We start from the raw sequence: 17,395 nt of genomic DNA, 5'->3' as shown, positions 1-17,395 counted from the left end.
TCATTCGTCAACAGTCCATGCTTTCTGAACACCGCACCACTCGAGACGTAGCCATTATTGTTGTCGCGGCAGTGGTAGCCCACGCATAGGACGGTAATTGACTAGTCCTGTTACTGCTGGATTCCGAGAGATGGTGCGGCTGAGCCGTGGCGAGCTGGCGCCAGTGTTATTTTGTCCATGTATCGTTGAGAGCGATTGTGGTTGAGCTAAGCTAACTTTGATTTTCGGGGGTCTTATCTTCCGGGTTGGCGGGCGAAACGAGTTGGTTGGTAGCCTACGACGGGTAACCCTTAAGATCTCGTGACATTCGCTGGCAGACGAGTGTCAACGGCTGCCGAACGAGCGTGATGACCGTTACATGTTGTGGTGTGAAATTGGTTGGGCGTTTTGGCGACATGGGCAGCTTGGAGATACGAGTTCTGTGACTTCGCTGAGAACAAAATCTGAAGTGAAGCGGTGAAGCTGTGGCACCCGCTTCCTCGTATTGTGTACGTGATATGAAGTAAGTGGCCGTAATTGTGTTTTGTTGACCGACGCACTCGGAGCCATTTAAACTTTGTTATTCTGGGGAGACTTTCATAGTCGACCTTTAAGATGGTGTGAAAGAGTTCAGTTGGCCTAGTTAAATGGTGACAGTTATTTGAAAGTTTTCGCAGAAATTTTATTAGTGCTTTGTGTCTCTTGTAATCAAATGATTTTATGTTGGTGCTTTCAAAGCCGGCACTCTATTAATACAGTTGCCCATGTGTAAAATACTTAAGGTCAAAGTTGCGATTTTGTCAATATTGTAAAGTGTTCCTTTACACGCTTACCCACACATCGTGTCGAAGGTTCTGCGGAGTGTTTCTATGTTTCAGTGATATTGGAAAGTCGTTGTGATTCGGGCAGAAACTTTTGACTGTGCCAGAACCTTGGCGGGGAGTGAAATGTCGACCAAGGTCTAGGCCTGGCAGTGCTTAAGAACCTGGCCACTATAGGGAGTTGTTCACATATCGCCTTCCAGAGTTTAGTATTTATCTTCCTTCCGCCAAGGCAGGTTAAGCTGGTAGGTATATAAATATATGAAACCTGTTAGTATATGAACCTGTTTCTTTAAATATTACTGATCGGCAACTGGCTAAACCTTATGTTGCATAGCATCCGCTGAGTTCCTTGTGCAGTTATTTCTAGTAACTTTTGTATTAACACGTTTGAGCATGTGAACAATTACTTTTAAAGATCAGTGTTTCTGCTGTAGTTTCTTTATTTAAGTGGTTTTATCACATTATGTAATTGGATCTTAGCTTGACACTAGTGCTCCAGTGTCATCGTCATTCTTTACTAGTAATTCCTTTTATTATATGTATTTTGAGGGAAATCCTATATGGCAGTTTGAAATTCTAAAGTTTGTCAGTAATTCTCTTTTCTTAATAAGGGACTGTTTATTTGAGTACTGAGTATGTTGGGTTTGTAACTGTATTTGAAAAGCTTTATGTAGTGGCTCGTCCATAATTTGTAATCGTCAAATTACTTAAAGGCCGTAATGTCAATAAATTGTCTTAATTATGAACTGTGACTATCAACCGTGATTCCATCCCGCTTCCTCTTTTATGGGATTTTAGATATGGTGTTTAAGTGTGGTAGATTAAGGAATTCACGTACCAGTGGGATGACAAAAAACGCTGCAGGGAGTCCATGAGTTGTTCTTTAATAGCAGGGGCAGACGTGGAGGGATTGCGATGTGCCTGGTGCCCTGCTGAGCGATACGTCCTTGTGATCAGCAGATATGGCCGACCGGAACTTTCATGACAAGTACTCACGCCCTCATAGTTCCCTGTAGTCGCACACTGGGCCCTTGTCACTTCCGAATGCCGGCAAATTGGAATACTGCACGATTCGACCAGCTAGCGAAACTGATGCCAGAATGAGGTCCCTTTATCACGATAGAAGATGCTGCTAGTGCTGCCTCACGTGAGTACGTTGCATTTCTACCTCCTCACGATCTCGTAATATCTGATAATATTCACACCAGTTATACAGCCTACCAGTCCGGGTAACAACACTAAACACGAAAGACAATAATGCACTCAGGTGGCTGTTATACTTGTCACAGAGAATTGAACCTGAAATTGCTTACATAACCAGCAATGGTATGAACAGTTACGGAGTTAGAGTGACATCAGATAATATAATAGATTTATTGGAACGAATTATATCATTTACTGTAATATGTATTAATAAAAAATTAACTTTATATTAAGTTAACTTAAATACCTAAAACTTAAATAATCTAAATTGAACAAATATTAAATTATAATACTATAATTAAAATCTACTATACACCAATAAACGGTGCTAATCTCCTCAACATGCAGACTGTTGCAAGATAGTGGCTGCTTCACTCAATTTTCAGCCACTGTATATGAAGCTCTTGTTAAGTCCTACAGAACGGCAACAAATGGATATCTATGTGAAAAAACTGCTTGCCAACGAGACGATGGTCAGATTTCATACGTGATAGAACTGAACAAAGAAATATAAGTAGGAAGCAAGGATAATGATATGTACCGATATTGACTAGTTACGTAAGACTCGAAAGACCCTGAGAGAGTATCTGCTAGTTGTGTAATCGAGTGAATCAGAAACTGAACTTTCTTTGAGGATTATCATTTTAGAAAAAATGGTTCAAATGGCTCTGAGCACTATGGGACTTAACATCTGTGGTCATCAGTCCCTTAGAACTTAGAACTACTTAAACCTAAATAACCTAAGGACATCACACACATCCATGCCCGAGGCAGGATTCGAACCTGCGACCGTAGCAGTCGCGTGGTTTCGGACTGAGCGCCTAGAACCGCGAGACCACCGGGGCCGGCATCATTTTAGATACCTTCTGTTCGAGTAACTCAATTCAACCGTAATGCCCACCAAAGGAATAATTCAATATCCCACGAAATCCCGGATGTCTTCAACGAGCCACAGGTAACTGGTCATATCGGAAAAATTTTTAGTACCGAGCGAGACAAGAAAAAAGTGATAAAATTGTATACTTCTCTGGGTTACAGCTTGCATCACCTTCAGAATTGGAGACTCAAATGATTAGAGCAAGTGATATGGGCAGGACTCATCTGATATTGTTCTAAATAGCTTAGCAGGAAACTACACTAAGTCATTATTCAGGGAGTCGACTAGAGGGGATAAAATCTTAGATATCCTGGTTAAAAAAGATCGAACGTTTTGCCTTTGTCAGCTTGGACAGGGAATCTGTAATGTACACAATTTCTCTTACTATGGATGCCAATATGAATGTATGGAAAAGTGAGAAGGAATTTGTATTTAGTTAGTGTGATAAGAAATAAGTGTCTGATTACCTGAGAAGTCAATATCAAACATTCATCTCTGATCATAACAGCTTTGAGTACAAAAGTACGAACAATTTACAGAGTTATGTGTCTAGAAAGGTTGTGAAGACTGGGAAAAACCCGCAGTGGTTCAACACTCGGCTTAGAGATCTATTCCGAAAGCAAAGAGTGCTTCACCGCACATTTAAACGTTGCCAATACCTTGTACGTACGCGAAATGGGAACTAGATCAGGATGAGCACATGGAAAACCTACATACGCTCGTCGAAGTGTAAGGTAAAACACTGTGTAATGATCTAACACAATATCCTAAGGATTTTAATCCTTACATTACATAAATAAACGGATATACCTGTCCACTCACACAGTGGTCTTATTGGCACCGAAATGGAGAATGACATAAAGAAATTAGGGATACCACGTTCCTTTTTCTGAAACTGTTTCACTGGTCGAGATCGTACTCTTGTTTCTCCTTTCGAAAATCAGAATGACAGGTGTCGAAATAAATGTGTAAGGTGGCAATATTCTACCACCATGCATTACTCTGTAAATTATTTTCCATTTGCATTTGTATTAGATCACTATGTACGGTCCACAATAAGATTATTAATCACTTCTTTGGCCGTTTCTGGTCATATCTGTGGATGTAAGACTTTTTTATTACCAGAGCAGCGCAACAGGATAGTGCCACTAGTTTAATTTCTGTAGTACGGCGTGTCTGGGATTTCATTATAGTTGATCACTGACAGGATAAGCGACATTGGTTACCCACTCCATAGAAACCGATATCGGCTGAAGAGGGGCTGTGAAGAGAGTTGTCGTGTTCTACAGGAGGGGACATTTACTACCCTGAGAGAGAGCAGGCTGAGGAAATGGCGTTTTACAACGCTGGGGGCCACAGAACCCCCCAAGCACGGACAGTGCGGGCAGGAGGTTGCACTTTGGTGTGACGAAAAAGAAATCAGAATTACATATCTGGTGAAAGACCTTAAGTGGTGGAATAAGGATAAAAGACATCATTTTAGTATGAAGGAATGTGTGGGGTCACAAACGAAGGTCGCGACGTGGCCTCCAATGAATGTTGTCACGGGAAGTGCCATGGCATTTTCCCACTGTATAGCAGAGAGGCATATTTGATTGACAGATTGCTAAGGGCGTTGAAGGAAAAATGGAATTTTCCAGGGAATCTTGTGAATAGAGTATAAACGTCAGGAGACTGGCTGGAAGATGGCATGACCCATTTAGTAGGAGATAATGTTTTCGTAACAGCCGCTGGTATTCGTAGCCTGAGGGCAAACGTAGGCTCAGAGGGTGTACGGCATAGAGAGGCAATTGCCTGTTGGGATAGATTGAAAGCACTTGCCTATGGGGATCGATCTAAAGACTCCGTTGGGGAGAGCCACAGCTGTGAATCTGGCTGTTAGATTTTGAGAAGTGTTGCTTGCGACACAACGGGGACGGGGGCGTGAAGTCGTATCTCTGTGAACAGAATTGTTTTTCTGCTGATTTTAAATGACGGTTCATTACCTCTCTGTGGAGCCTGAATCACATTGAAGTGCTTCTTTATGGTAGAATATCTGAACCGAGTTTCTGTTCCTGACTCGTGAGCAAACAGACATCTTTTTTTTTGTCTCTTATTGAGGCACATTCAGTCATACAGGTTTGTGGGCGGCATACTGCTTCGTCTGTGTGGGGAGAGAGTTACGGGTACCCCACGTGCATCATCTGCACAGCGGCCAACAGCCGAACCGGCAGATCATCGCTACAGTACAACTGCTGTCCGTACTTCAATAGGTGGTATGCACATCCCGGTTCGGCTGATAGGGAAACACTGACAGTGAGTGTATTGAATTGCATTTCATATCGTCTGAGGTTTTTCTGAAAGGTTGTAGGCTATTCAGTATCAGCCAACTTTTTTTCATTCCAATAAAGAGGGTAAAGTGAAACAAATGTTCTGCAAGTCTCGGAATTACATTTAGAGTAGTATCCGACATTGTGTACTTCATATTTATACAATTTTTCTGCACTCTACGTGTTCTTTGCGAATAAATCATTTACGGTATCCAAGTTGTGATCCTGTCTATTAGAATTCTGATAGGAAAAACTGGTTTGATATGCTAATGGCACGATACTTCGTTTTATGGAAATCCCTTGATGTAGGTTGTCAATGATAGGGTCGCTTTAATCGTTTGTAGGCACTCGAATTCCATTGCAGAGACAACATTAGACAACTACAGATACATAAACTACATGTTACAAGCACCACTGAGGTTTAGAAATGACCACAAGATAGAAAATTATTTGCGATTGGAACAGCAAATGAAGGAAATGACAGAGGCATAGCAAATACCCTCAGCCATACACCACACGGCGTTTTCAGAGTGTAAACGTAGATGTGGATTGTGTCATACTTCCACCTGTTACGTTTCATTATAACTGCACTATACGTACTAATTCATTAATTCAGTGTTTGCTAGGATAGAGGAATATATTTCCATTCTGGTAATTAGAAATATACTTTCGCGTTTCATTTCGACTAGAGCACTTCACACTCATCACATTTTTCCAGTCTGTTAGCGACGTGTGATCATGGTCTATTCATTTAAGCCAAGTGAAGTGAGAGTGTTACAGGATGAGCAGTGGATGATCGCTTGTGCGGCACCCCATCAGCAAAATCTCAAAAACAGTGATACATGCATCCAGGGTGAGGAGCAAGATTACCACCACCGTCGCTCCTACATTTCACGTGCAACACGTATATTCGGAATACCCATCTGCCTAGCCGCAGATCCACTTCACTATCCCGCTGAATTCAGTTAATTGTGTTTGTTGTGCTCTTTTGCTTTATCCCGACTTACCGACAATGCATGCTCATCTTAAACTGGTACGCTGCCCGAAGCTATGAAGCTCTCTTTCAGCAATCCAGTTGCAATAGTTAAGTACCCAGCGTTCTCGATCTCAGTTCACGGTCTATTATGCGTTCTTATCACAGCACTTTGAATGTTTCGTCCCACACCGAGCAGATGTTTTAACAACACTTTTTGGAGTGTACTTATTAAGAATTTCTTGTAAGGCAAGTAGCCGAGAGCCTCTTGCATGTTAAGCTAAAAGATCCAAAATTTCTCTTACTAACACTTCTTAGAGGCTGTGAAGGAGAGTTACTAGATAAAAGTTTACATAACAACTGGTGGCTGGAAGTAGCTAGTTAACACATTACAAAACCATACCAGATATTTCTTTTTCGCTTTAAGAAGGATGAATTTTCACGCAGTTAACTGCAGTAAGATGCGATATCACGACCGCTATTTTACGCAATGGCTTTTTCCTACTGTACAAGGACATTGTAACATAGAATTCTCATGTAATACTGCAAGAACAAGTCTAACGGAGTTAAGTTTGTGAGCTATGCACGTCGGCCGCTTCGACCTATCCACCTATTTCCGAATACTGCATCGAGATGGCAGCGACCAGTTAACTGCTTTGTGTTTGTTGTGCTCTTTTACTTTATCCCGACTTACCGACAATGCATGCTCATCTTAAACTGGTACGCTGCCCGAAGCTATGAAGCTCTCTTTCAGCAATCCAGTTGCAATAGTTAAGTACCCAGCGTTCTCGATCTCAGTTCACTGTCTATTATGCGTTCTCATCACAGCACTTTGAATGCTTCGTCCCACACCGAGCAGATGTTTTAACAACACTTTTTGGAGTGTACTTATTAAGAATTTCCCGTAAGGCAAGTAGCCGAGAGCCTCTTGCATGTTAAGCTAAAAGATCCAAAATTTCTCTTACTAACACTTCTTAGAGGCTGTGAAGGAGAGTTACTAGATAAAAGTTTACATAACAACTGGTGGCTGGAAGTAGCTAGTTAACACATTACAAAACCATACCAGATATTTCTTTTTCGCTTTAAGAAGGATGAATTTTCACGCAGTTCACTGCAGTAAGATGCGATATCACGACCGCTATTTTACGCAATGGCTTTTTCCTACTGTACAAGGACATTGTAACATAGAATTCTCATGTAATACTGCAAGAACAAGTCTAACGGAGTTAAGTTTGTGAGCTATGCACGTCGGCCGCTTCGACCTATCCACCTATTTCCGAATACTGCATCGAGATGGCAGCGACCAGTTAACTGCAAATTCTGATTAGGTGACAAGAGATCATACCAGGTGACTGAATAATGTATGCACTCAATTCTAGTAACCTACCTACTTACAGTAAAGAAGAAGTACGTGAGGAACAGTAATATTTGTGTGACAGAAAAATCCCGAAACATACTTTCAAGTAGCAAAAACTGCATCTACAAATTGTATTTACGTAGTTAATGACAGTCAAATTCTTGAGACAAACTGGAGGTACACGGCTAGTTCCGACTCGTTGGGATAAATACATTTGCTGCACGATTAATCATCTATCGCTGACCCATAAGCCATATAACAAAGTCTGTAATCCGATCTCGTAAACAAGAGTAACTGCGAAAGTGTGGTTACAGGTCTTCTATTTAGTATAAATGTTTTTGGAAAGTAATATTTTCAGTTAAATACCCACGTAACTGGGTTCAAATTACACCACTGAGATTGTGTTAAGCTATGGTGACGGATGTGACGTAACAAGGGAGAAAATAAACGATTATGTCTTGACCTTACATTCATGCTGGAAGATCTCCACAATGCTCATTGTCTAGTTTTAAAATAAAAATGGAACAGTTTTACCGAAATTTTCCCCAAAACTCTTGTAAGCTTGCAAATAGCCCTGGTTTTGTCAGTATCTGTGGCAAGTAGTGCAAGGAGCATTCCAAAATTCGAGTTGAGATAGCTATTCTGAGGCCAATACTTTCCCAAGACGGACTGGGTGCACTTTTGACTAACCACTGAAAGGGATACCTTGAAATGAACAGATCCTGACTCTGTTCTGAAAAGTACTGCTAAACGATTATTCGGGGAAAAATTAACGGTACATAACCTGAACAACTGTAGGAATCATATTTAACTTTATTAAGAGAATATTTCTCTATCGTATTACACACATCTTGTATTTTCCCTTACCGTTGCATACATAAAATCTTTGCAATTTTTTATCGGTTATCAGGATCTTTCATGATAAATTTATTAATATGTAACTATTTACTCATGAGTTTCCTTCAGATCTACAATTTACGCATTGTAACGGTGTCTAATGTGTAGCACTCAATTATGAAATTAGATGTTGTTTTTTGTATTTATGTCGCACATTTTCCTTTGAGAAGTGAAATAATTTGTAAATTAGGAAATTAAAATCCTCCATTAGAAATCTAGAGAAAGAAAAGGAAATTTGTATATTCATCTTTCCATTTAGTTTAATAGACCGGAAATTTTTATTGATGCTAGAAGAATGCACTAGTTCAAGTTCTATTTGCTTTCACTACAAGTTTTTAAGGATCTCACGAATTACGCTGAACAGATTGATTTGATTGCTCTTTTAATATTTCGCACTGGAGTAAGATTTCGATATTTATTTCTGTTACAGAAGACTATATATGTGATACATATTTTAAGAGATGAAACAACCCTCATCCACGTTGTTCCGTGGTATGACGTTTTTCTTACCACAAGTGCGTAATAACAAACTGCATCTAGCTGCATCTGGCAGCCTGATTTAATTTGCGCGCGCGGCGACCTGAAGGGATGACTTCATTGTTACTTAAATAGGAAACGGTGCAGCATATCGCAAACAGTCGAGATAGTTTCTATCTGTTTTCTGTGTCGTCCTTTGATTTTTCTTTGGAATGAAGTTCGAGAGAATGTCTATTACCTCTGCACTCATGCTTGCCTCTTATGATAGTGGTTTTTCTCAACTGAAAACTACGGTCACTCTAGAATGAGATTTTCACTCTGCAGCGGAGTGTGCGCTGATGTGAAACTTCCTGGCAGATTAAAACTGTGTGCCCGACCGAGACTCGAACTCGGGACCTTTGCCTTTCGCGGGCAAGTACTCTACAATCTGAGCTACCGAAGCACGACTCACGCCCGGTACTCAAAGCTTTACTTCTTGCAGTACCTCGTCTCCTACCTTCCAAACTTTACAGAAGCTCTCCTGCGAAACTTGCAGAACTAGCACTCCAGAAAGAAAGGATATTGCGGAGACATGGCTTAGCCACAGCCTGGGGGATGTTTCCAGAATGAGGTTTTCACTCTGCAGCGGAGTGTGCCCTGATATGAAACTTCCTGGCAGATTAAAACTGTGTGCCCGACCGAGACTCGAACTCGGGACCTTTGCCTTTCGCGGGCAAGTGCTCTACCATCTGAGCTACCGAAGCACGACTCACGCCCGGTACTCACAATTTTACTTCTGCCAGTACCTCGTCTCCTACCTTCCAAACTTTACAGAAGCTCTCCTGAAAAAAAAAAAAAAAAAAAAAAAAAGATGGTGGAGCACTTGGAGCACTTGCCCGCGAAGCTAAGCCATGTCTCCGCAATATCCTTTCTTTCAGGAGTGCTAGTTCTGCAAGGTTCGCAGGAGAGCTTCTGTAAAGTTTGGAAGGTAGGAGACGAGGTACTGGCAGAAGTAAAGCTGTGAGTACCGGGGGGTGAGTCGTGCTTCGGTAGCTCAGATGGTAGAGCACTTACGGTCACTCTTATTACACGAATGGGACATAGTGAAGAAGAAGTCTTACTTACAAAAGTGGCTTGAAATAACGCCATACAAGCGATGACAACGCTGAGGGCGAACTGCGTCATTGCGATGGGGCTCATGGTGTCCTGGAGGTACGCTACGAACCTGGAAGAGGAAAACGTTTTAAATAACACCATCAAATGAAATGTACTTTAGCAAGTTTGATGTACTCGGTATATATGCACGCGACAGTACATTAATAGTATGAGAAACTGGCTTGGCAATCATTTTCTGAGATTATGCAGTGCTGAATGTATGAAAAAGAGCTAACCGTATTTCAACCTTGTGAGTTATATTTCTGTGAGAAATTTTTTTTTTATAATTGTTTAATTTGAATATTTTAAGGTTAAGATTAACTCTGAACAACATAATGGTCAATGTATTTATATTCAGGATAACCGAGTGTACAGTTCTTAATCTTGGAAAAATACCATTTTTCATGTGCTGCTATATTATAATTTTGTCTCGTGTTTCTGAAGTCAACTGTCTCAAGACAATTAAAATTTAATCATCATTTATGTTAAAGGTGGGCCGGCCAGTGTGGCTGAGCAGTTCTAGGCGCTTCAGTCTGGAACCGCGCGAGCACTACGGTCGCAGGTTCGAATCCTGCCTCGGGCTTCGATGTGTGTGATGTCCTTAGGTTAGTTAGGTTTAAGTAGTTCTTTGTTCTAGGTGACTGATGACCTCAGATGTTAAGTCCCATAGTGCTCAGAGCCATTTGAAACAATTGTTAAAGGTGGACGTAAGTAAATATATATATATATATATATATATATATATATATATATATATATATATATATATATATATATTCCACACCCCCTGCTAAACCACCAAATCGTTTTCAACCAAATTTGGTGCACGTATCACTATCACTTACTGTCTGGAAAGAACCACTCTTCCAGTAAAAGCCATTACCTCTCCAAGGGGTGATGACAGTACTGAAAGAGCAGCGTAGCTCACCATACTCAAGTAGTGAGACTACACTCATCAGCTATTTGAGAATGAGAGCAGTTAGTGACTTGGATCCAACTTAACGTGATTTCAAACCTTTACATTTTCTCGCTATAACTGCCAACAAACCAAGGAACGGTAAGAAATTTATCACTTACTACAATTTCGCTTTTAATACAGTAAAACAGGCTCATCAGATACGATCTTTTAATTTGTTACCTCTTTACTACCACGTCTTTGCAGCTTGAATTGCATACATTATTTACATGTATTTCTCGAGATATGGCATCATAAACACCGATATCCATTTTCGCTGTTCATACGGTAAAACTGCCGAATCATGCATAAAAGTTAATTACTTCTTTACTACTTGCTCCATTCGCAATGCACTCCACAGACATTATCCATATATATAACTAGATGTACCTCAAAATGTATGTCATTGCATGACATATCTTTCAGGAGATATGACGCCATAAACATTAAGCTGCGTGAAAATGAAACTGCATGACGAAATTCACTGAAGGTACCGGTGGAATATACAAACAAATATGTGCCAGATGAGTTACATGCATATCAAATATATATTACACGTGCGTGACATGGTGTCAAAAAATAACACACCTTACATTGAATTCCTGAAACAATTGTGGTTAACTCGTTAAGTCACAGGACATAATTACACGAAAATGGACAACTTTTATTGATAGGCAAACCGAAGTGAATAAACAAACCAACATATCATGAATATACACCACTGACACACACACTAGTAACTGAACGCAAGTAATTTCTCGAACTGGAACTACGAGTTGCACTTCTGAGAGAAAACAGAATTTTACGGCAGAACGCCGTCCTGCTAAGCTGAAACCCTCACCACAGGATACTTAGTGTACACAATGAGACACCGCACTCAGTGTAGGCTGCTGTGAAAAGCAGCCCTTCTCCCTGCTTTTAACGACGACCTTAGTAAAGCCTTTCTACAGGAACACGGCCGGAGATCGCAGATAAACATCTGGAGAAACTCAAATCAGAAGACTCGTGACTCACTATACCCACTTGTGTTAAACCTGACATGAACGAAAAAGCTGTTTATCTCAGTATTACATAGCAGAACTTAAACTCTGCCCTACGAAAGAAACGACAGCTGTGAAAGGCTACAAAAACTCTAGTAGGTGGAGTTATAACAAGTACAAACGCCATGATTGGCCAGAAAAAAAATACGTGGCCACGAGCTGTGATATATGTAAAATGCAGACAGAGTAATTGGCTCCTTGTCTTGCAGAAAATCGTCAAGATTTTGAGCAAGGTGACTCGCGCAGTGCTGAGACGTTTGCGAGAGTCATTGTGAGAACACTTGTTCACAGATTCGTCTAAATTCGTAAGGAGTTAAGTTGAAAAATCTTGTAGTTCAGAGAATCGCACCAAGCACTAACAGTTAATGCTTGTGAGCGATTTGAGGGCAACGACGTACTCGCTCTTCCTGCCAAATAGCGTGTACCATGCCAATTAACTTAGTTACGGAAAATAAGAGTCTCGGCTTCACTAAAGACGTAGGAAATGTATCAGACTGGTGTTCAACAGTCGAGAGAGATTTAGAATATTCTTGAGAGTCTCTTCGGGTTTGATGCCGGATCCTAAAATCAACATGACTCGGTATTTCGGCGGTCCAACTGGTCGCCATCTTCAGGAAAATGCTGCTTCTGCTGATGAGTCCCGCTGAGAACTGACGCCAGGTTGCAGATCGACGTCCTATACAGGCCACCGTTCAGTACAGTTGATTTTAGGATCCTTTAGGATCCAGCAGAAAACCCGAAGAGACTTTCAAGGCTTATTACGCCGGGAAAGCCTACGTAATGAGATTTCGAATAGGTTCTCAGATTTATAGCTCGCACCGACAGCCGCCACTGCTGCCGCCAATGCAAGGTAATCACACGCGCTCGCGCCACACCAGCAAGAAATATTCAGTTGACACTAAGAACTGCCGTCGTCTCCTAATTTTCGTACATTGAACCGGGACCTGCAGTTAAACATATTCACAACTGTCTTGTTTAATTAAAGCAAAAACGCGAGATGTCCCATCTAACGGAAAGGACTGATCAGCCACTGTAGAGTTATGAATTCTTTTCATTGTTTACTTCTTTTTGGTTGTTCTTATCGACCCCATTCAATTTGGGTATTTTCATTGTGCATCTTAGCGTAATAGATATCTCTTGCCCGAGTTGTATTTAATTTGTTTGTACTTTTATCGACCCCAGACATGGTCATCAACCATCATACCACTACAGAATCTTATTACAGTTAGGAATTTCGTTTCATAGTTTTGAACGCCCAACATCAATATTTTGGCATCCTGTGCATAATTTTTCTAATATTCCTATGTCATGAATTCGTACTTAGAGTACAAATATATCTCAATAACGGAAATCTAAGACTTTCACTTCTGATAACATATAGATACGTGTGAACCCGTACATTAATTTCTGTTAGCGATAACGTTTCCTTTGCAAGGAGTGTAGTGGAGCGACATTCAGATAATTGTCTGACTGCATCACTGCCATACTCTGCACTCTTCTGGACTCTGCGTGCGTGAGATGGTATCGTCCCACCTTGCAGGCCGTAGGTTGAACACCAAATTCTTAAAATACTCACAGGGCGTCCTTGGACAACTGTGGTGGGAAGACACATCAGAACCAATCTCGCAGACGTGTTAGATAATGGCCGGCCGAAGTGGCCGTGCGGTTAATGGCGCTGCAGTCCGGAACCGCAAGACCGCTACGGTCGCAGGTTCGAATCCTGCCTCGGGCATGGATGTTTGTGATGTGCTTAGATTAGTTCGGTTTAACTAGTTCTAAGTTCTAGGGGACTAATGACCTCAGCAGTTGAGTCCCATAGTGCTCAGAGCCATTTGAACCATTTTGTTAGATAATGGGGACCCTGCCAGTATGGAAAATAACATGCTAAGGTGGTCAAAAATATGTATTTGCTAAGACAGAGAAAAACATACTCGTAAAAACATTGTATTAAATTTTTGCGTCGTATGAACCAATGGTAAATATTAGTGACTATTGACTAGTCAATGGGGAGACAGAGACGTGCAATGCACTGAGAGGCGTACGCAGTATCCCCATAGTACATTTGCAATGGATTTGTTAACTCTAAGTTTTTCTTGAAAATGTACACATGGCTGACACAGCGTTCATAAATTGGTTCTGTCCCAACTAGTAAATCACGGTCGCTCAGTCTTGTTATTGTGTCAAGGGAATTAGGAACACTAGATGAAGGGCGACGGTAGTAAGTTTAAGAAGCCAGTATGGTTGTACGATCGCAAGATTGAGCGAAGTATGACGCGTCAGCCGGCCGAAGTGGCCGTGCGGTTAAAGTCGCTGCAGTCTGGAACCGCAAGACCGCTACGGTCGCAGGTTCGAATCCTGCCTCGGGCATGGATGTTTGTGATGTCCTTAGGTTAGTTAGGTTTAACTAGTTCTAAGTTCTAGGGGACTAATGACCTCAGCAGTTGAGTCCCATAGTGCTCAGAGCCATTTGAACCATTTTTTTATGACGCGTCAGTTAAAATTGTAAAGACGGGAATCAGAGAGATTAGCAATGGCAGATCGAGACCTTGACTAAATTGAGACTGACACCCAGCAAGATGTGCAGGAATGTCAGGACAGAATAACAGATCACACAATACCGCGAGAAATAGATCAGGGTGTGAAACAGGACGTAAACAAAGAACAACGAGGCACCTAACGCAGAGGTTCAGCAAGATGGGGAACGTCTCGATATGTAGGTCCCGTAGTATATATAATAAGACCTCCCTCACAACAAAGTACAGGCAATTCAAGTCGATATGTGTGATCACATAGTTCACTGCAGTTAGTTTCGGACGGACACGAGAATGTAAACGCAAAGCGAAGAGTGTTGCAAGAAGAGGTAGTAGGACCCGTTAATCTGTCGGGAATTCTTTAGCAATTAACGTGCACCATAAAGATACAAAACAGAGAGATGAAACAACAGACGAAACAACTGCAACAACACATACGTGAGCAGCAACCAGAAACAACGAAACAACTGTGTGAGGTCAGACAACAGTTATGTCACATAGAGCAACAGGCTAAAGAATCCAGAAATGTGATCGAAACTTCAATAATATTTCACACACAATTAAGAACATATATTTACAAGGTCCAAGTGGGCGTGAAAGCATTGCGTGACAACACACAGACTGGAATCCAAACATTGCGTGGTGATAACAAAATATTACGTGATAACACTCATGGTGAAATTACGAAGATAACCGAAAAGGTTAAACAAGTTAGACGCCAAACAACAGGCACAGCGCGACAAACATTTGAAGATACTGTGTTGCAAAAACACACCACGAAAACAGTTCTCGAGAGGTACTATACTCGCATCGTGAGAATAGAAGCGAAAACGAAGAGTCTGTTCGAAAAACTCAGAGAAGAGCTGTTGCAAACTATACAAGAGTTAAGTGATCAAGATCTTGCAAGGTCTGAATCCGTAACAACTTCCGAGTCAATAACACCACCAGGAAGGCAAGAAGTTTCACAAGAAACAAAAAAAGGATTTCACGTAAAAACAACTCAGTTCACAGATGAAAAAGAAATTACGCGATATCCGACAACCTACGATACCACAGGAACGTTTCGAAACTAACGAAGAGCAGACGTACCACAAAGACATTGGGTACCGTATGCATACTTCTCGGAACAATGCGGACCACATGATGAAGCGGCAGGAAGTGCAAGGGAGCGAAGGTTATAGCGCAAAGCATACCGACACTCGCGGAGAGCCAATGAAAGAAAGTCATTGCGTTCCATTACAACGACTTCATACATTACTAGGCAAATGTTACGGTGGACGATATGCAATGGATTTACCACAACGTGAAACACTAACACGTGAAATGATCTGGAACAGAAGTGGCGAGGACTCTCGACTTTCGTACGGTACCATGACGAGGTACGATAATGGTCAGTTCCTCACCGTAAGGAAGTTTCAGCATTTTCGTGAAGGAAACTCACTGCATTCACGAACATTCATTGATCAATCCAGAGTTACTCTATCGGAACATTCGACATTAGCACAAAAACTAGACTTCATATGCGCCCATTTGTCTCGAACAGTACCAGAAACGGTGCAAAATGTAGCATCTATATGTCGATCATACGAATATTTCAGAGATTACTTTCTCTCACACTACGGTGAAGTATGAACTACTTCAAAATCTATACTTCGAGAATTCCGGAGAGAAGACCCGTGTAAATTTTTTCGAAGCAGTCAGAAAGAAAAACCAATGTTTGGGTGTGCCGTACAGTGAGGGAGAATTGATTAAATTGTGTACCATGAAGGTACCACTAAAATAAAAAATATTCAGGTGTGTGTGAATTCCTAAGGGACAAACTGATGAGGTCTTTTTTTGTGGTTTTTGGCGCACAAGTACAATGGTCATTAGCTCCCAGACTAAGTTAGGAATGCACTGCGAGGCACAAGGCTAAAACAGCAACTAAAAGTGACAACACTATAAAAGACATATTAATAGGCATAGGATTAAAAAAAACCAGCCTAATCAAATGTCCTGGGACAGGTTCGTCAAGTGGATAAAACGAAGAACGCGAGCAGCTTCTCCTGGGTCATCCGCTAAAATGGCATCCAGAGTACATGGCAGGCCAAGACCAACGTGCAGTGTATTAAAATTCGGACAGGACGTTAAAATGTGGCGTACCGTCAGCAATTGCCCACATGGGCAGAACGGCGCCGGCGCAGCCGTCAGCAGATGGCGATGGCTGAACCGGCAGTGTCCAATTCGTAACCGGGCCATCGGTCCCTAGACGTACACTCCATTTAAGGCAGCTTAATCTGACTTATGCTACGAACAACACACATACCCATGCCCGAGGGAGAACTTGAACCTCCGGCGGGAGGTGCCACGCTAAAGCAACAACAGTCATTAGCAGGACGTGGAGGCAATGACATGGAAGCCTTCAAAGGAATTTTAAGAGAAGTAGAATTCATATTCTCGGAAGATGAGGCAAGAAAAAAGCGAAACCCGGATGAAAACGTGAATGAAAGACAGCGAAATGCGCCAAAGACCGCGCGAGGGAATGTCAGGTATTACAAAACCGCATGATAACTTGGCGCAGAGAAGTGGCAATAAATTCCAACAGAGAAACGGGTATGCTACGGAACAAGAAGTGGCAACGGCTATTCACACAGGAATGGCTATAACTATTATACGGGGAATAACGACAATCGCAATGGGTATTGGAGGACAAACCGGCTGACAAATTACTAGCAAAGAAACCAGTGTCACCAGGTCGAACACAGACAAGAAGGACCGAAAGAAGAAGTGGAGATAAGGCCATCAAACCCCAAGAAACCTTCGAATTGAAGAGAGAGCGGCAAAGACAAGGAGTACAGCG

At 41.6% G+C, this 17,395-nt stretch overlaps 1 protein-coding gene across 1 annotated transcript in view; it reads right to left on the bottom strand.

The window, feature by feature from the left end:
* The window catches only part of LOC126418989 (odorant receptor 43a-like), a 48,255-nt gene that overhangs the window by 18,103 nt on the left and 12,757 nt on the right, over positions 1 to 17,395 (bottom strand). The window contains exon 2 of the mRNA XM_050086035.1: positions 10,001 to 10,100. Within this exon, the coding sequence (XP_049941992.1) occupies positions 10,001 to 10,100 (100 nt within the window). The remainder of the gene's footprint in view (positions 1 to 10,000; positions 10,101 to 17,395) is intronic.

Source organism: Schistocerca serialis, chromosome 9 (assembly GCF_023864345.2).
Source record: "Schistocerca serialis cubense isolate TAMUIC-IGC-003099 chromosome 9, iqSchSeri2.2, whole genome shotgun sequence".
NCBI lineage: Eukaryota > Metazoa > Arthropoda > Insecta > Orthoptera > Acrididae > Schistocerca > Schistocerca serialis.
This window is presented reverse-complemented; position numbering and strand designations above follow the sequence as displayed.